Here is a 20906-nt window from a genome sequence, read left to right on the forward strand (position 1 = left end):
GGTGAGGTTTTGTTGATTGTAAAGATAACTCACCGCCATCACCAAAAAATCTATCGCCCTGACCGTCGGCTATCATGTTGCCTATCTGGTCTTGAATGTTCTGGATACTGGGACCGAAAGAGAGGTTGCACAGGCCGCTGCCACGGCAATTAATGCCCAGGCCAGCAACGGTGGATGCAAATAGGACAATTGTGGATGGGAAACGCATGATGAGTGAGTTGAAGATGATTTCAAACGGTGAGTGTTGTTAATTGTGGACAAGGTATCTTGGAGCTGGTGAGAATGAACCAGTTTATCATAGGGAAGGAAGACTACTTATACCTCTTTGAAGAAGAGGACTAAGAGTCGAGTTATCGCCTTACCATCTTGTCTACTGTCGATCCTGTGCTCATAAAGTCAGTGCAACAACTTTCGCCCGCGAAGGTCTGTCACATTTGATCCTGAACAACTACGTTGTGTGCCCGCAACTGGTCCTCGAGCACCAGAAAGTGACGATACATGCCACTAGTGACGCACTTTTGTTTTCCTTGTCGCAAGGTCATGGACTGCACGTGGAGACTATAGCAGATACGCGATTGGAACAGTTGTCTCGATCGCCAAGTAAGAGCTCAAAAGGGAAACCCGATTAAACGTAAATTGATGCTCGGCCTGGAATGGACCTCGTTAAACGGTATATGTCTCTGTATGTCTTTGTCTCTGTATGTCTTTCCAGTTGCTGCATTGCCGATCATTCACACGAATTTCCCCTTTGGCACCCCTTGACCTTGATGGGCCGATGTCCCGCAGTTCTCAGCTGACGTCAAGCTGAGATTCAGGGTCGCGGGGAAAAACACGCATTTCTCCTTTCAGCAATAGTCTCAGAGCGGGGCAATCCCTTTGAATCCGAGGGAGCACCAGGTACCCTGTTACATCAGGTCAGACCAATTAAATTTATATATTAAAGGTACTTTTCTTTATTAAGAAGATATACTAAGATATAGGTATCTCTAATCATATAACTTGCAGATCATGACTTTTATTCTTACCATTATGCCTCCTTAAGGCTGGTACTTTGTGGCATAATGATCGGCAGCTAATTAAAATTGGAGTCAGATCCACTTAAATTTGTATCTGGTGCTCCCTCGGATTCAAAGGGATGGAGTAGTAGTTTGCGGCCGACTGGTGATGTCTTAGGTGCTATGCCTGCTAGTGATCTACAGAAAAATACGATTACCGATCTCTGAAATGCATATACGAGGCTTAGGTCGGATAACGGGCCAGCTCGGATACCCGGATGTTGGCGGCGCAGACCTAGCGTCGAAGACTTTAGACAGAGCGGCCGCCTTAAATCTTGAACAAATGATGTCATACGCTTTTTCTCAGCTACCAGTTTGACATCCAAGACTAGCTACAAGCTACAGAATAAACAAATGTTAAACAGCATTACATACATCTAATTCTAATTCAAATATCAATCACTATCAGTAGTATGGTTTAGCTACTGAATACTATTAAATACATTGAGATGCTAGGGTAGTCATAGAATATATATTCAAATTGTAATTATTATCTAACAAGCTCCCTGACAATTAGGATGGCTGACATAGTTAACTGTCAACTGTCCATCCGCAACATTGTTGCCAGGTTGAGTAGGAACCGAGCCGCATTTCTTACAACCGTGGTCCAACAGGGCTTGCAGGTCTGCAGAAACCTGCTCAGCAGTGCCGCTGGCGCCATTTTGAAAGAAGGCGCAGGTATCGCCTGTGCAGGCAATCTGCTGCTGAGCCGCATAGAAGCGGTCTCGAGGCTGGATGTTGTCGACAATTGATTTGAGGTTGATGAGGTTTCCGCTGCCGCCACCGCAGAGAAAAGAGCCGCGGCAGTTGATGCCCAGGGCGGATGTAGTAGTGGCGAGAGAGCCGAAAGAGAGAATGACAGAGTACTTCATTTTGAATGCAGTAGAAGGAGTTGTCTGGTGGTATTGATAAAGTGTGTCGAGTAGTAGAGCTGTGAATTTCTGCGTTATTGTCACGAAGCAGTGGGCACTTGTGTAGGTTTATAAGTTCTGCTAACTATATCTGGTGCTCTTGACAGCTTCTATCTACTACGTCTTTTCTGCCTATAAACTTGAATTGCCTATCTAGTCAGTGAGTGGAACTATTGTGATGCTTATTGCATTGTCGATCACCTGGAAGGACTCAAAACTCCACACCACCCGGAACTCGGCTTCACATAATCATCACGGCCCACCTCAACGCTTTGACACTTAGTTCAAGTCAAAGACGTCAAAGTGGGTTCCCCAAAGTGTCTCACATACCAATTGACCAAGGATATTACAGCGATCGACGCGTGCCGTTTTACGAACTTCCCTTTTCTCTAAGACCATAGCAAAGCTGAATATTGCCAACTGTAAAGTTGTAGAAGATATCATCATGATGGCCACGATGCATCCCATCATTACTGTATAAGGAATATCGCAGACTACAGGAATCGGAAAGCCCGGCTTGCCTGATCAGGATCTATTGGCAGGGTTCGAGAAGCTGGCCAAGTTGAATCGGCCGCCGCAGGAGTTTAGGCAAACAACTCATGTTGAGAACGGAGTCTAGCTATTAATCTGAAAGATCCCCCCTCTACCTATACTATAAAGCTTCAACTATATAAGTTAACTTTTCAGCCCCTCGACGGACACCATATCACCAAACTGCAGCAACTCTCAGAACTATCTCTACAAATACCTTTACATTAACCAATTTGCCCTTTGTTACAACCCTTATATCATAAACTTCACTATGCATTACGCTTTGGCTATTAGCGCTCTTCTCTCCACAGCTTCGGCACTGGGCATTAACTGCCGAGGATCTGGCTTTTGCAACATCAACAACGCTAGCTTGAACGATGTCTTAACTCAAGCAAAGCAGCTAGTAGCTCGCGGACAGGGTGATCACTTCTGGCCCGAGCATGGTATGTCCATAGCAACGAAATACAGTACATTTGGCTAACAGAATCCAGTTCAAATTGCTTGTGCCTCAGGCCAATACGGCTCGATCTGTGCTTTCTTCCAGAATGGTGCAAGTGGCACTACAACCCGGGCTATCGACTTGATCCAGGGCATCATTGACCATGGATGCACTCAGTGTGGCAGCATTCCTACGAATCCTGGCAACAACGTTGATAGTGGGGAGCTGACAGTAAACTATGTTCAGAATCCTTGCTGTAACGGTAACTGCTACTGCCCTGTTTAACAGTATAAAGAGTGGCCAAGTATTAGCTATTAAAAGAGAGACCAAGTTAAGCTCCAAGTACTACAACAAGACCCGAAAACTGACTTATCATAAACTTCATCAATTCCAAACACGTTTACCAATCCCATCCAATAAAATCCCTGCTAATTCAATTCATCGTAACCATGAAAGAGCCTCACCCCTTAATAAACCTCTATGAAACAAAACGAGCACTTTTTGCAAAAGACTAAATATCCCGCCAATAGCAGCCTCGACATTTGAAACACCACCATCCTTTTCCGTTAAGCGCTTCCTCTTGCAGGGATCATTTCCAAAATTCTAGATCCACTGAAGGAACAAATGTTAATAGATAAACCTCACTCGCAGGTTTTGTAACACAAAAGGTCTGAGGTGAGACTATCCTTGTAGAATGTTCCTTGCTTTGGAGGGAATTTTTCCGGTTGGTGTACGTATGTTCATGTTTATCGGACATCAAGGCGTACTGCATCAGACCCGCTGATCATCGCGGTACGAAGAGATATATAGGATCGCAATGTTCGCTGTAAATTGATTCTATTCAAGCTACGCTCTTTGTCGCTGCCTTTCTTTCTTTTTCACCGCCAGTACGGTGTTTCTTTCTTGCCTACCGCTCGCGGTACATTCCATTCTTTCAACTAGACCCTGGTGGTCTATCCTCACTCTCTTGAATCATTCTTTCATTCTTCACCATGCGCTTCACACTCTCCAGCATGGCAGGCCTTCTCGGTCTCGCCTCCGCCCAAGGCCTTCGATCATCTGCCTACACCGATCCGAAGACGGGCATTGACTTTCAACGCTTCGTCGACGATGGCTACAGTCTTGGTATTGCCGTCCCCGAAACTCTGGGTAAGGATCTCATTGCGCAGATGGTGTTCCCTCGTGAGAAGGAGGGTTGGGGTGGTATTTCGTTCAGAGGCGGTATGGTTGGCGGTATGCTCTTTGTAGCGTGGCCAAACGGTGATGATATTGTTACGAGCTTTCGTATGGCGAACTCGTACGCCAACCCGGATGTTTACACCAACTCTACTGTTAAGGCTACGCCTATTCCTGAGGGTACTTTTGTCAACAGCACCCATATGTCGTATACTTTCCTCTGTGAGGGGTGTGTTGTTAAGGAGACTACTTCGTTGACTGGCGAGTCTCCTGTTGTGGGATATGCGTGGTCGTCTATTGATGTTGATACCCCCTCTGATCCTGAGAGTGCTCTGAACTACCATGGCGCCGGCTTTGGACAGTTCGGTCTTGATATCAAGAAGGCTGCTTCTGCCAAGTACGCTACCTGGGCTGCTATGGCGAAGGAGACTACTCCTGCTCCTGGAACAGGCACACCAGTTCCTGGAAACTCCACCACTCTTCCTCCCACTACCTCCAACGTTACCTACGATGTCATCGTCGTCGGTGGTGGCCCCGCTGGTATCATCGCGGCTGAGCGACTCGCCGAGAAGGGCGCCAGTGTTCTTCTCATCGAGCGCGGCCCAGCCAACACCGTCGCTCTCGGCAACGCTGCCCAAGCCCTCCCATGGAACAACACCCTCACTCCCTACGACATCCCCGCTCTCGGCAGCAGCATGACCAGCATGTCTGGCACAAAGTTCTGCAGCGACACCGCCTCTACCGCTGGCTGTCTCCTCGGCGGATCAAGCTCCATCAACGGCCTCAACTTCATCCACCCTCCTGAGCGCGATTTCCAACGCTGGCCTAAGGGCTGGGGCTGGTCTGACGTCTCCAAGGCCGCTGATCGTCTGTACGAGCGTAACCCTGGTACTACTTTACCCTCTGATGATGGAAAGTACTACGATGATCGGACTTACACTATCCTGTCGGGATACTTGAGCGCCAAGGGCTGGAAGGAGGTTGACTCTATTGAGGAGCCTAACGAGAAGCACCTTGTGTACTCTCGCCCTTCGTGGTCTATCAAGAACAACATGCGTGCTGGTCCTGCTCGCACTTACATGCCCTTCGCCAAGAACCTCCCCAACTTTACTCTCAAGCTCGAGACAAAGGTTATCCAGCCCATTCGAAGCGGCAGTAAGATCACTGGTGTTCTCACCCAAGGTGCAAACGGTAGCAAGCAGATCATCAATGTCAAGGCTGGCGGTAAAGTCGTCCTCGCAGCTGGTGCCATGTCCACTCCCCGTCTTCTCTGGAACGCTGGTATCGGAAAGTCTGACGCTCTCGCTATTGTGAAGCAGGGTGCTTCCAAGACTGGCGTGACTCTCCCCGCTGCCTCTGACTTTATTGACCTCCCTGTTGGACACCATCTCCAGGACCACGCTCAGGTCATGCTTCAGTTCAAGACAAAGAGCAACTTTACCGCTTACAAGTTCAACAACATCGCTACAGAGCCCGTCAAGTCTGACTTGGAGCTTTACTACCAGGGCTCTGGCCCCATTACCCAGGCTGCTCAGCGCATGCACATCTGGACATCTGCCAAGGGCGCTGATGGCCGCGTTCGATATCTTCAGGGTACTGCTAGTGCCATGGCCGACGGCATCATCACTGTCCGCACATTCTTGACCCATGGCACCAGCACCGTCGGCGAGCTTGGTATCACTGCTGGTGGAAACACCGTCCTCAACACCAAGCCTTGGTTGATCGACCAGGAGGATCGCAAGGCAATGGCTGACTTTGTTCAGTACTGGCTTGACCTCACCAGCGGCAGCAACTCTACCCTCTCCTACATCACCCCTGGTGCTACCGTTGATGACATCCTTGCTACCAAGATGATCAGCGGCGATCACTGGATGGGCAGCGCCAAGATGGGCGTCGACGACGGCCGCAAGGCCAACGGTAGCGCTGTCGTCGATCTCAACACCAAGGTCTACGGCACCGACAACCTCTTCGTCGTCGACGCTTCCATGCATCCTGATCTTCCCACCGGCAACACTCAGGCCATCATCATGGTCGCCGCTGAGCACGCAGCCGAGAAGATTGCCGCTCTCAAGGTCGGCGGTAGCAACTCTACTGCCCCTGAGCCCATTAACTCTGCTCCCACGCCCGTTCCTACTCCTGGATCCAAGTGCAAGCGAGGTCTTCGTCGTCGTGCTGCTCGTGTTCCCATGGACTTTCGACGACGATCGCTCTACTAAGCGATTTCAGTCGGTGAGAATGGATGAAATTCAGTGAACATATTTCTTGTGTATATAGAAGTTAAGGCAGTTGTGAATATATGAGCCCTTCATATGAACCTTACCGTGTCGTCGCGTGTGAAGTTAAAATAGAAACAAGAAATTGCCAATAATGAGGCTCCCTGTCAGCATTTAATCTCCCCATAATTCTCCGAGCTCATGAACTTCTATTGGACAATTTGACCTCGGCCTCGCGTTCGCATTCGTCATTAGCTCGGGATCGGGTAGATAAACTATCCGATTTCCTCTGGTAATCAAACCAACTCCCCATTCACCTGAACTACTCTATTTTCCCCAAATTCCACTCGGAACGAGTGCGAGATTCCACTTCTTCCAGAATCAACCCTCCACCGTTCCTTTACTGCCTTGTGCGTCTCAGGTCGTCTTTTCCGATGGACGGGGAGACGAATCAGGTCAAATCCACTCGCGTGGGGTACAAAAAGTCCCGAAATGGTTGCATACGTTGCAAGAAGCGCCGAGTCAAGGTATACAAATAGAGGCGCCACTCATGACTAGTGACACCTGTCTGACCGTCCAGTAGTGTGACGAAGATGTCCCTTGCTCTGCATGCGTCAGGCACAGAGTCCGATGTAGCTTGGAGCTTGTCAAATCGGATGACTACCAAGAACAAAAACCTCTGACCAATCGCTCTCTTCAAACACCCAGCCACAGCCTCCCAGCTGGTAGTCCAGCATCTCTACTATCCGGGTCTTTGTTTTCCAGTCCTCTCGATGAACCTGATTGCTGGGTTTCTACCGCGGAGCTCATGCTTCACTACACCACCGTCACGTACAAAACCATGGTCTTTAACGACAGAACCATCCCGACCTTTCAGCAATCAGTACCCCAAGTCGCGCTAGCATATCCCTGGTTTCTTCGACAAATATTAGCCTTTTCAGGCTATCATCTCGCTCACCTCCACCCCGAAAAGAGACATTCCTACCTCTTGCAGGCATCAAAACATCAGAACGCTTCTCTCCGCGGACTCAGAGAAGCGCTCTCCGAGCCAGTCACTTCATCGAATTGCCACGCTTTATACGCCAGCACCACGTTCATAGTAGTCAACAAATTCGCGGCCTTTCCAAACTGTGACGACTTTCGAAGCCATGGGTGCTCCCAACCTGTTCATAGTCTCATGGAGATCTTTTCCCTCGTCAACGGCATGGAGGCTATTCTTCATTCACCAGGAGCCGCGGCTCTTAGGGATGGTCCTCTCAGAGAGCTTTTCTGCGAGACACCGCATCCGCACGTTAACAGCTACCTTCTCCGTGGCCTTCATGCCAGATTACCCGAGCTTGCAAGGCGGATAGCATCTGACTCAATGGAAGATCAGTCCCGGACCGTGCTGACTTCCGCCGTCGTATCCATCACCGGTTGCGTCGACGACGCGTTTTCGAATCTGTACAAAGTATCACCACCAGAGCTGAGGGCCATCTTCTCATGGCCCATGTCTGTGTCGCGAGATTTCTTGGACCTGGCTGTGTCGGGACATCCGTTGGCTCTGATCATCTTAGCGTACTACGACATTCTACTGTACTGGGGCGAAACCGAGTATTGGTTCTTCGAGAACTGGGCAGAGACCTTGATCACTGCGATTGTGGAGAAGGTCAAGGGTTCCCCGTGGGACGATCTTCTCAATTGGCCAGTTGAGGTAATCTTACATCATTGATCTGTTGCACAAGCAGGTCTCACATTAATACCAGAAATCCTTTGACGCCAGAGTGTATTTGTACGTCGGTGAAGCAGATATCTGGCATTGATTTTGGAATATTTGTAGCGGGTTCTGCGTGTAGCTAACCCTCAGCTGCTTTATTTGGCCTGTCTGAGCTGCAATACCTACAATGTCAACCGAAGATAAGGGATCTGAAGCTTGGGGTAATATGCAGTTGCGCCCTCAACCATACACTTTGAATACTCCGTGAACGAAAAAGTCTTCGTAAATCCCGACTTATTGAAGGTTTTGGTAGTTTGCTTCGAGCAAGGCATGGCCATCTTGGGAACCTTGGTCCATCGCTGGTAGCTAATGGCACTCGGCTCCATAACAACGCCAGACTTGCCAGGGCCAAATGATGACTTGGCGATCAGATCATCATACCGCTTGAAAGCTTGCTTCATAGCAGAAAGATGATCGTAAAGATCCCTCTTCATGACAGTCTTCATCATGATTATCTGCTGTAGCAAGTCGTCGTTTTCAGGACGCTCCTTGATGTTGAGTTCTTGCTCGATAGCGGCGGAACTTGAACTGCTTACGTTTACCAATGAGCTGAATGTTGAGAAAACGAGGTCTCGGTTTTCGGCCGAGTAGCCCGCGTAAAAGTCAACTATCCATCCTATCTTCCTTTGGAGGAGGAATGTACGGTCAACGGTGGGTATGAACTTGAAAAGATCTTGAACAGTTTGAATTTCGCCTCCTCTGAACAGATCAGCACTTGCCTGCTCATCTGGGAGTTCTTCAGCGGCTGTGTTTGCATCCTGCGCCTCCTTGATGTATGTTGTAAGTAGGTTGCTCGCTGTATCCGGGACTCGCATTTTGTAAATAAGCTGGATGTTATTGACCATATCGCCGACTGTAAGAGATTGTTAGTTTCTGTAAGTGCTGAATGAACTCTTGTAAACCTACCTTGCTTGAAAAAGGAGGACACAGCAGGCCCATCACAGCTACCAAGCTCAACACAAGAGGTTTGGGTGGCATAATCATATCTTGACTTGAAGCCAAGGAAAGGCGATCCGATATTTTGAGCAGCCGTATTGAAGTCACTGGAGATTGACAGTAGGTTTTCTAGAAGGGGAACCCACGGAACGAAGAGCCCTTCTCGGAACTGCCGGCCGATCTCGGCCATGTATGGAGTGAAGAGGTTTTGAATGGTCTCTTGAATCTGCATGTCGGTACAAAAGGACCCTGGCTTACAGGATTTGATAATCGCCATAAGCTTAGAATATCTGTCTTCGTTGATCTGAAAGTCTGTTAGAGCGATGGAATGACTGAGAAGCTGATGCACACTGAGCATACCTCCGGACCCTCGATGATAAGCACTTTGGGTTTTGCCTTGGACTGGAGGGTCTTTTTGACTTTATCCCGGTCATTAAATGTCTGGAAGCCCGACTCATTCATGCACTACCAGCAAATACAGATTAATAAATATCTAGTTATTGAAATTGGGAAAGCTTACTTTTTGGACCCCCACAACTTGATCAACATCATTCGAATCTGCAGGCGATAAAACTCCCTTCTCAAATGACTTGAAGCCTGACGTTGCACTCAATTTACTAATGCGCGGGAAGCATTGGCAGATTGCATTAGAGGACTGAATGAAGTTGTCGCCCTGGGGCTGTCCCAAGATCTTTCGCACAGTTTCGCAGAGGTTGACCTTCTTGGTGAGAATTTCTAAACCTGTGATGACTTGCTTAGTCGTATCAACCCACCCTCCTCAGAGTTAGTGCGCATGTTTACTGGCTATGGGAAGAACTCTACCTGGAACACATCTCCATGCATCACACATGAGCTTCGGCTTTTGAGGAGTAGGACAAGGCTTTTTGTATTTCTCTTTGGACTTGCATTCGTCGTACTAAAGCCAGACAATTAGCTAGCACTTGTTGTTAAGATTTTCCGGTTGGGTACCTTTTTATCAGGGACTGTCTTCATGGTAACGTTGACACCGTAAGGCACAGAAAACTCGAACTTGCAGGTTGACAAGTTCTTCAAGCCTGCGCATGTCTGTTGGAGAGTATTCTGTGCAAGTGCTGCATCTGCGAGAAGAAACAAGGGAAGAAAGCTTTGTAATCTCATCGTGTCTGCTACCGTAGTGTTGCGAATGATGTTGTGGCACAAAAGGAAGTGAATCCAGCAGAATCGACTTTATTTATCTAGAATGCCGAATCCTTTGACAGCATATCTAGCTCAGCGACATCTCTGAAACTATTTGCCTTTGCATATCTGAGATGCTACGCCTTGCGTTAGCTGATCAGCCAAGGAGAACTTGGAAACAAAAGGCGTTATGCTTGCGTTACTAAATGAGGTCTGGATTTTGACGAACAAATGCCCCTTCGCTTAAATCACCACGGAGAACTTGACTCCTGCGCCACGTTCTTCCTAAAGGGTTCATCTCATACCATTGTACAGCGCGCTTGCAGAAATGTGGCTGTATAAGCTTGAAAGAGGCTGGCTGGACTCTGCTACTAGGCGCGGAACATCCGCTGGTATGCACCGAGACAAGCTCGACCTTATGCTCAACCTAGGCTTGCTATTTCAACTTATAGGGAATATTGAGGTTTAAATTATTCTAGACATCATATTCGTATGGCTTAATAGATACACTTTCTCTGTGTTTTCTGACTAGTCTAAATTTAGTCCTTCTCCAGTTCCTCCACTGTGAGTGATTGATGTCTAAAGCTTATGACGCCTCAACGAGGCATATCAAGCCAACACACTAAAAAAAGAGCGGTGAAATTGATACCCTGAAAGATTGCTTAAATTAGAAAATTAAAAAAGATTCTACCCTTGTAAAAAAAGTTCAACGGAAGTAGAAATTCGATGCCAGGCAGATACCGCAGAAAACTAGTCTGCATAGGGAACGAGTTGAAGCTCGACGGCTTTCATATCGCTGGGCGTGGAAGGATCGCTACTAGATACCATGACAAGAGCAGGAGTGTTGATGATCCTACCAGTGATCACATTGAACTTATCCCAGGTACCAGCAACCGTATAGCAATAGGAAGTATCCGAGATCTCGTCGTAATGGCATTCACCAGCTGGTGCAGAGCACTTGAGCTTTCGGTCGCGAGTCTGCTCGCATGTGAGGGGTATTTCTCCACTCGAATGGCTATCGGGATTGCAGAGCGAATTTGAGTTTGGAAAACCGCCGCCCCCGAACGAAACACACAAGTATTTCCCAGTGTTTATCTCTCGTACGTAGTTGGTGCTGGCGTCGATGGAGAGAGTCAGAACTGGGGGAGAGGGCGTGTACCAGCCGATGTTGTTATATTGGACTGGATCGCCTCGCAACAATTGGCCGTCGACGTCTGAGCCTACGGCTTTAATATTGAAGGTAGGAATCGGTACAAATGTGTCTTCAGTGGTCGTGGTTGCTTCAGCAGTTGTCGTGGTCTCGGCAGTCGTAGTAGGGATTTCAGTTGTAGTCGTTTCTGTAACAGTGGAAGTTGAGACCTCAGCGCTGGCACTTTGCGATTCGGTCGCCTCAGTTGAACTCTTCTCGTCGTCTGTAGATGTGACACTGATGGATAATTCGACAGAGGTTGTCGTCGCTGTCACGATGTTTGTACTTGTAGCAGAGACAGCGACGGATTCTGTCGAAGATGCAGACGCAGTCTCGGTAGATACATTGCCTGAATATGGATTAGTAAATAACTTGATGCTGCGCAAGTAAATTTCACTTACTGGAATCGCGACTTCGCGGCTTGCATACACTTGCGATTGCGACATTGGCGCCGAGGCCAGAAGAGAGAAAAGCAGTGAAACGCATTTTCGCTGTGAGAAACGAGCGACAAGGGTTAGACTGAGTAACGGAATAAAAATTACAAAGACGAAGAAAGCAGGGACACCAAAGATCCTAAGTATTAGGGGGTTGTTTTGTTTTTTAGTGCTTCGCACTATTGAAAAAAAGCGGCCTCAGCTGTGCCAATAGCGTAGGCACTTATATTATTAAGCTATAAATAGTATATCCCTCTCTAATTAGTCAGATTAAGCCTACTATACAATTTCTATAGCTTAATAAGGTTAACCTAACTACTACCTTAAATTAAAGAAAATAAGGCTCTTTTAATTAAAGCTAAAATACTTATTATAACTAATTTATACTTTATATAATAGTTATAAGCCTAAATAGGAAGTAATTTCTAATAACTTTTATTATATAATTAATAATATTTTAGTAATTCTTTAATTTTTTTTAAATTCTAATTCTTTAAGTTATTAAATTACCTAAGCTTTAAAAACCTTTATATAACTTTATTATATAAAAATCCTTTAACTATTTAATTAAATATATAAAATTAATATATAATATATTTTAATACTTTTATAGAAAATAAAATACTATAATAATATTACTATTAAAGCTAGTTATTATATTAAATATTAATTTATATATTATAAACTTTTATAATAATAACTAAATTAAATAATATATTAAGTTTTAAATATATATTATATTACTTAAAGTCTAGAAATATATAAACTTAAGTAAAAAAGTAATTAATAAAAATAATCTTATTTATTTAATTAAAAAAAACTAAAAAGAATATAAAAAGGAAATTATTAATATAAATAAAAAGCTTAAAAAATAACCCTTATTTACTTAAATTATACTTTTTAATATTAAAAATAATAACTATAAATATAATATTTACTTTTATAAAAAGTATTTATTTAAAAAATAAGCTTTAAAAAATTAAATAAATAAAATAGTAAAAGGATTAACTTATAATTATATTTAATAATAGCTTAATAAAGAATATATAAACTAATAATAGCTTTTTAAAAAGCTTATTTAAGAAATTAAAAAATACTATATTTTAAATAATATTTAGGTCTTTAATATATTATATAATAAGTATTATAAAGTATTATATTAAGTAAACTATATAAATATAAAACTTATAATTTAATATAAGTAATAAAATAGCTTTTATAAATATACTATTTAATATAAGCTTAATAAAATCTAAAGTAATATAATTATAATAAACTTTCTTAAAGTAATTAAATAATATTTTAAATTACTATAAGTAAGAAATAAGCTTAATAAATATATTATTAATATTTAAAAAAGCTTTTAATATACTTAAAGTTTTTAAAAGTAAAAAAGAAAGTTATAAGAAAAACCTAAATAAAGCTTATTAATATAATAAATAAGTTTTAAGCTATTATAAAAAATAACTTATTTAAAAAAAAAGAATTATTTTTATTACTTAAAATATATAAATTATTAATATAAGTAAAAGAAATAATTATTTATATTATATAAATAATAAATACTTACTTTATAAATAAAAATTAACTAAATATAATATTATATTTTATATACTTTTAAGTAAAAGATTAAAATAAATAAAAAGACTATTATTTAAAAAGTATTATATAATTATTTATTAAAAGTTAGCTAAATTAAAATAAAAAGAAATTAAAAAATATCTTATAAGAAAAGGTATAAAGCTTAAAAGAAATAATTAAAGTATTAAAAATAAAAGTAATAATATTTTAGCTAGCTTTTAAGTAAATATAATACTTAAAATTTTAAATAACTTTTATATTAATACTCTTTTTAATTTAAATATATAATATAAAAAGGAATTACTTTATATCTTTTTAGCTTTTAAAGCTTTTATTTATTTACTTTTAAAAAGTATAATTTAAGACTTTAAAGTATTTATATACCTTATTAATAATAAAAAGTACCTTAACTTAAGTACCTTTAAGTAAATAGATTATATTATAAAATTAAATATAATATTAAATAGGATTATTAATAAAAAAAAATATACTTTTAAGAAATTACTTAATAAAAAAGACTTAATAATTAGTAATATATATATAGTTAAAGGATTTTATATTAATATTATTTTTTTTACTTATATATATAATTTAAGACTTTAAATATATAAAAAAGATTATATTATATATTATAAACTAATTATAAAAAATACAGTTTTATATAAGCTTTAGCTTATAAATAACTTTATTTTTTTTAAATATAAATAACTTAATAACTATCTTAAAGCTTTATTAATACTATTATATAATATAATATTAATAAGCTAATTAAAGACTATTATAAGTATACTTAATAAAAAAAGAATACTTCTTTAAAGACTTTTATAAGATTAACTTAACTTAAAAAAAGATACTATAATATTATAGTATTTAAGATTTAATTATTTATTAAAAAATATACTTAAAAAAGCTATATTATATATATAAAATATTAAAATTAAAGGTATTTTAAGAATTAATTATAAGATCTATATTAAAATATATATTATTTAAGTTATTTTAAAAAAAAGCTTTAAAAGAAATATTTTAAGACTATTTTAGTATATTTACTAAAATCTTTAAAATTACCTAGTATTAAGGGCTTGGGCTTTAGCTTAAGCCTTTATAAGATTAAGTAACCTCTAGATCTAGGATAGATTTAGGCTAGAATTAAGAGTATTTAAAGGAATTTCTTAAAAGAAATTCCTTTTCTTTTTTTCCTTTTTTCTTTCTTTAAGTCTAATAATATATCTATATTAATATCCTCTAGTTATATATAACAGTTAGGTCTAACTATATTAAATTAAGCTATGCTTAGGTTTATTATTAGTAGATTATATAGGGTATATAACTAAGCTTATTAAAGTATTATATCTCTTAATAGTAGATTTAATATATATAAGGCTTAATTAATATAAAGAAGTTATATTAATAGCTAGTAAGTTAAGTTCTATTTAATGCTAAATAAATATATATATATACTAGGTAGCTTATAGTAAGGTAAGTTAGGCTTATAGTAAGTTATAAGTCTATATTATAAGTTAATTACTAAGGCTTATAATATATACTGGGATAAAGTGTAAGTTATTTAGTAATTAGTAGAAAATAGTAGGGTATATATAATATAAGCACTTTTATTTATTAAGTTATAATATAATCTCCCTCTTTCTATTAGTTTTATCTTTAAGACTTATATATCTGCTTTCTTTTTATATTATCCTAGTATATATTAACTTAGATTTATAATATTTTACTAATTTGCTAATACTATATTAGAGTTTAAGGCTATTTGTAATTATTAAGTGTAAGCGATTTTAATTAAGAATACTGGTTTCTTTATTATATTATGTAGTTATTATAAACCTTAAGGCTTTAAATATTAGGCTAAGGAGGGTTATTTTAAATGCGCTTAATGTATATGCTGTGGTTATAAGTATAATAGTAAAGGTATCTTATTACTTAAAGGTTTATTTTTATTTAAATATTTTATAGTTTTTTAGGTATTAATTTTCATAGCTAATTATTTTACTATAGAGAAATGTTATTTAGAGTATAAGGAGGAGGTAGCTAAAACTAAATTATTATAGTTATAATAGTAAGTAAATAAGTATCTGAGTTATTTAATATAGCTTTATTATTAGAAAAGGTAGTTATAGGAGTGTGGTAATAAGATGCTTTATTAGAATGTTAAGACTATAGAGGATCTGGAGGCTCTAGATAATGCTAAGTTATTTGCTGCTATAGAGGCTTAATTATTAAGGGCCTTTAATATTATTAACTAGGGTAAGGTTTTTAATTTTAACTTCTTATCTTTTAGCGCTACTAGTAGAAGTTCTTTAGAAGTTATTAGGCATTAATAAGGTATTTTAGTAATTCTTATATATTTTTACTTTTTAAGTAGTCTTTTTATTTTATTAAGTATTCCTTTTTATTATTAATTTTATAAGTATTTTTAATTACTTTTACTTTATAAACTTCTAGTTTTAAGATTTCTTATAATTTATTACTTATTTTAACTTATATTATATTTATAGCTAATTTAAGTAATAAAATATAAAAGATTAAATAAAGCTTAACTTTTAATAGTAGGTTTAGTTTATAGTTATTTTTTAAGATTTTCTATAGTACTTTATAAAGTCTAATAAATTTATAATCTAATTTATAACTTAGTTAGTCTATTTTAATATTTTTTATAGCTAGGTAGATTATATTTTTTTTTAAAAAGGTTAGTCCCTTTAACTATTTTAAATTATAGTAATTTTTTATATATTTTTTAATAAATTCAAGTTCTATTTATAAATACTTATATAAGTCTATTAGGTTTTTATTTTTAATAATAGTAGCTAGGTTAATTGTTTTTTCTTATTATATATTATAGTATATATTTAGTATAAATCTAAAATTAGCGTAAGCTAGTATAAGCTTTATGTTTTTATTATATACTATATTATAAGTAAGCTAGGCTATTAGGAGTTTCTTAACTTAATTATTCTATTTATAATTAATATAATACTGTAAGTATTATTTAAGTACTTAGTTTATTTATTTAGTTTATTTATTAATTTAGGGTTAGAAAGCTATTATAAGTTAGTAGTTTAGTTTAAGTTATACTATAAGTAATTACTAAAAATTTAATATAAATATAGGTCTTTTATTAGAAAGAATTTCTATAAGTAAGCTATATATATTAATAATATATTAGTAAAAGATATAAGAAAGTTCTTTTATATCTATAGACTCTTTATATAGAATATAATATAAGAATTTTATAAGTCTATTAATTATAACTATAATGCTATTATAGAAGATTCTAGTTAAAGGTTTTTTTAATAAGGGTAATTTTATAATAAAGTCTATTATAATTAAGTCTTAAGGTTATTATACTACTAGTAGTAGTTAGAGTTATTTATAAGGTTTATATTTTTATACTTTTATTTTTTTATATAGGTTATATTATTTTATAACTTTTTTTACTTATAGTTTTTTAAAATATTAGTAGCCTAGTTTCTAGAGTTATTTTATTATCTTTATAACTCTTTAGTATCTATATAATAAGTATAAGTAAATTTTATAAATAAATTTTTCTTTTACTTTTTCTTATTATATTTAGTCTAAGAGTAATTATATAGGGTATTTCTATTTATCTAGTTTCTTTTTATAGATAGGGTATTTATCTAGTATTTCTTTAACTTATTTATCTTATTTTAGGAGGAAGTAGTATAAGAGAAAGTTAATTCTGGCTTTTTTAGGATTATTATATATATCTTAATAGTATTTTTCTAATTATTATATTATAATATACTTTTTAAAGTTGATATAAATTTCTTTTTCTCTTTTTATTATTTCTTTATAAGTTCTAGTAATAGTTTTAATAGGTTATATAAATTAATATTTTCCCTTTTTATTAAGCTTTAGGAGTTATTCTTTTATTTTAATAGTTCTTATATTAAGATTAGGTTATTAGCTAATAGTATTAGTATATTTATTATTAATGCCTTTATAATATACTATAGTAAAGTCAAATTTATATAGGTATTTAGTATAGTGTAATTATTATTAATTAAGCTTTTATATTATTGTAAAGTAAGCTATATTTTTATAGTTAGTAAATACCTTTATTAGGTACTTGTTTTCTTTAAGGTAATATTTAAATTCCTTAAAATAGTTAATAATAGCTAGGAATTCCTTATTATAAATAGGATAGTTAAGTTCTGCTTTATATATTTTATAAGAATAAAAAGTAATAAAGTATAATATACTATTATTATTTTATTATCTTATTTATTTTCTTAAGGTAAAGTTAAAAATATTAGTTTTAAGTTTAATTTATTAATTAAGATTAAATATTATTAAAATAGGTTTACTTATAATAGCGGATTTAAGTTATTTAAATACTTATTATACCTTATTACTTTATTAAAATTGCTTGTTTTTTTTAGTAATTTTAGTAAGAGGTATAGCGATCTTACTAAAGCCTTTAATAAAGTATTAGTAGTAATTAGTAAATCCTAAAAAAGACTATATTTCCTTTACTAATATAAGGGTTTTCTATTTAGCTATTATAGTAATTTTCTATTTATCTATCTTAATTTTATTATATAAGATTTTATATTTTAAGTAGATTACTTATAATTAGTAGAAATGACTTTTTATTAGTTTAATAAGTATATTAGTGTCTTATAGTGCTTTTAGAACTTTATAAATATGTTCTATATGCTTTTCTTTTATATTAGAGAAAATAAAGATATTATTTAAGTAATAAACTATAAAGATATTAAGGTACTCTTAAAGTATATTTATAATTATATATTAGAATACTATAGGTATATTAATTAAGCTAAAAGGTATAACTAGGTATTTAAATAGTTTATATTTTATTTTAAAAGCTATTTTCTATTTATTGCCTTTTTTAATTTAAATAAGGTTATAAGCAGATTTAAGATTAAAAGCTATAAACTATTTTTTATTAAATAATTAGTTTTTAAGTTTAATAATAAGTAGTAATAGTATTTTATCTTTATTAGTAATTTTATTAAGTTATTAGTAATCTACTATAAGTTTTAACTTATTAAAGTTAGGTTTTAGTATAAATATAACTAGATATTCTACTAAGGATTTTAATAGTTTAATATATCTTTTTTTTAGTATATTATTTAACTATTCTTAAAGTATATTAAGTTTATCTTAAGATAGGTTATAAATAGAAAAGAATTTTAGATTTTTTTTATCTTTTAATATAATTTTAATATTATAGTTTATATATTAAGGTAATTTAATATCTAGTTCTTTTTAAAATAGTTTTTTATAAATATAGTACTAAATAAGTATGTTCTTAAGTTATTTATTAGATTCCTTTTTAATAATCTATTTTATCTCTTAAAGATTATAATCTAGTTATTTAAACTGTTTTTTAAGAGTTACTATTATTTATTTAATATATTTTATTTTACTTTTATAATATTTATATTAAGTTCTTTTTAAAAAGGGTAATACTTTATTACTTTTAATTTTACTACTCTCTTTAATTAAAGTTTAAGATCTTATATTATTATTATTTAAATTAATTTTATTATCTAAAGGGTAATCTTTACAGTTTACTTAGCTAGTTTTTTAATTAAATTATAGGTTATAGTAATTTAGCTATAGGTATTTAAGTATTAAGTTATACCTATTAATAGAAATAATATTAAAATCAATTCTTTAATTTTTTCTATTTATAAAAACCTTAAGGTAATTAATCTTTTTAGTTATTTTTTTATTATTATAATTATAAATTTCTCCTTTTCTATTCCTAACTATATAAGGTTCTTTCTTAGTTTTCTAGGGTAGCTTAAGATTATTTACTATATTAAGGGAAATGTAATTTATATTAGCTCTGCTATTTATAAGTATACTTAGCTACTTACTTTTAATTCTAACTTTTAGTTTAAGGTAGGTTTATTAACTATTATTTATAGTTATTTTTAGAGCTTTTTTAAGAAGTTTATTTCTTTTTGCTTTATTACTTACTTAGCACTCTGTTATAGGCAGTGTGTCCCTTTTCCCTATAGGTAGTTATAGCTATATTTACTATCTATATAGTTAATATTATTAGGATATTTATATTTTATTATAAGTTTATTTTAGTATACTATTTTAGCTTCTTATATAAAGCATTCTGTTTTTTTATTAACTTTAGGATTAGGTTATATATTATTTTCTTTAGTTATTTTAACTTCTTAGTATATCTGTTATCTCTATTAATTAATATATTATAAATTTTAGATATATACTAGGGCTTGTTCTTTTGTTTTAGTATATACTATAAACTTTACTACTTAAGTCTTTCTGTACCTTTTAGTAAGCTAGTATCCTAGAGTGTTAATAATTATATAGGGTTTTTATTCCCTATATTCCTTTATTTATACTAGAAAGTAGTTATTTGCTTCCTTATCTTGCTAGTATTATAAGTAGTAATGTTATATATATAATATTTATAATATCTATTAGTAATTTAGGTAATTAGGGTATTTTTATAAGTCCCTTTTAATTTATATTTTTTCTTTAGGTATTATAAGGTCTTTTATTTTTTACTTTATATAGTATTAGATATAGATATTATTATCTTATTCTATAGTTACTTTTTCTTTAGTAAGTTTAGTATACTTAAGTATCTTACTATACTATATCTAGTTGCCTTTTTTATTATATTATAGCTTAATTTCTATATTCTAGACTATCAAGTTTACTTTTTTTTTAATTTTCTTTACTTTAAAGTTTTAGCTAATTTTTACTACTAAAGTATAGTTTAGATTACTATAGTATTAGTTTAGTTATCTAGCTATAGTTCTAATAAGGATTTTATTTATACTTATATAAATGCTTTATTAGATTATTTTTCTTTAGATTTTTATAAGCATTCCTGTTTTAGTAAATATTTAGTTTAGTATATTATTAAGTTTTTAATTAAATTCTTAAGTATTTAGTCTATTATCCGGGTTAGGGTTAACTTTTTTTCCTTTTTTAACTATAGTAATAATTTTTTTATTAGTTTTATATACTTTTTATTCCAGGACTAGGGTCTAGAGTTATTAATTTTCTTATTATTTTTAATGCCTTTTTTATTACTTTTTATTTTCCCTTTTTTTAAATTTAAGGTCTTATATCTACTTTATATATCTTTCTTTTCTTTTTTCCTTTTCTTTTTCTAGTAACTATATCTTTTTTTTTAGTAATTTAAAGGGTAGATAGCTTAGTTTTAGTTATTATTTTTTAGCTAGGTCTAAGTAGTATTATTTAAGAATTTATTATTTATTAAGAAATAGGTTATATATTATATAAGGTATATTATAGTTAATATATAATATTAAGTAAATATTATATCTATCTTTTTTTATTATATTAATAAATTAAATAGTTATTTAAAGTTCTTTATCTTTTTAAGTAGTATTAATTTATTTCTTTTTTTCTAAAACTGGTTTATACTTCTAGTTAGTTTTAATAAGGTTTTTATATTTTTAATTATAGTATCCCTTTTTACTATAATTCTAGTAAGTAATTTTAGACTTATTT

General features: G+C 34.6%; 6 protein-coding genes across 6 annotated transcripts; 3 read left to right on the top strand and 3 right to left on the bottom strand.

The window, feature by feature from the left end:
* Positions 1–1549: 1549 nt before the first annotated feature.
* J7337_003543 (uncharacterized protein) lies at positions 1550–1927 on the bottom strand (the record flags this gene model as incomplete). Its single annotated transcript, XM_044821259.1, has 1 exon — positions 1550–1927. The coding sequence occupies one exon, from the start codon at positions 1925–1927 to the stop codon at positions 1550–1552; it is 378 nt and encodes a 125-aa protein (XP_044682592.1).
* Positions 1928–2768: 841 nt separating this feature from the next.
* Positions 2769–3221, top strand: J7337_003544 (uncharacterized protein; the record flags this gene model as incomplete). The annotated part of the gene is made up of 2 exons (XM_044821260.1): positions 2769–2940; positions 2989–3221. The coding sequence occupies 2 exons, from the start codon at positions 2769–2771 to the stop codon at positions 3219–3221; spliced, it is 405 nt and encodes a 134-aa protein (XP_044682593.1).
* A 707-nt stretch (positions 3222–3928) lies between these two features.
* Positions 3929–6328, top strand: J7337_003545 (uncharacterized protein; the record flags this gene model as incomplete). The annotated part of the gene is made up of 1 exon (XM_044821261.1): positions 3929–6328. The coding sequence occupies one exon, from the start codon at positions 3929–3931 to the stop codon at positions 6326–6328; it is 2400 nt and encodes a 799-aa protein (XP_044682594.1).
* Positions 6329–7502: 1174 nt separating this feature from the next.
* Positions 7503–8127, top strand: J7337_003546 (uncharacterized protein; the record flags this gene model as incomplete). The annotated part of the gene is made up of 2 exons (XM_044821262.1): positions 7503–8018; positions 8071–8127. 2 exons carry the CDS (start codon positions 7503–7505, stop codon positions 8125–8127), a joined length of 573 nt encoding a protein of 190 aa, XP_044682595.1.
* Positions 8128–8203: 76 nt separating this feature from the next.
* J7337_003547 (uncharacterized protein) lies at positions 8204–9812 on the bottom strand (the record flags this gene model as incomplete). The annotated part of the gene is made up of 5 exons (XM_044821263.1): positions 8204–8934; positions 8988–9321; positions 9378–9482; positions 9538–9758; positions 9791–9812. 5 exons carry the CDS (start codon positions 9810–9812, stop codon positions 8204–8206), a joined length of 1413 nt encoding a protein of 470 aa, XP_044682596.1.
* Positions 9813–10922: 1110 nt separating this feature from the next.
* J7337_003548 (uncharacterized protein) lies at positions 10923–11847 on the bottom strand (the record flags this gene model as incomplete). The annotated part of the gene is made up of 2 exons (XM_044821264.1): positions 10923–11710; positions 11763–11847. 2 exons carry the CDS (start codon positions 11845–11847, stop codon positions 10923–10925), a joined length of 873 nt encoding a protein of 290 aa, XP_044682597.1.
* Between the last annotated feature and the right edge of the window lie 9059 nt (positions 11848–20906).

This window comes from Fusarium musae, chromosome 3, assembly GCF_019915245.1.
Source record: "Fusarium musae strain F31 chromosome 3, whole genome shotgun sequence".
NCBI lineage: Eukaryota > Fungi > Ascomycota > Sordariomycetes > Hypocreales > Nectriaceae > Fusarium > Fusarium musae.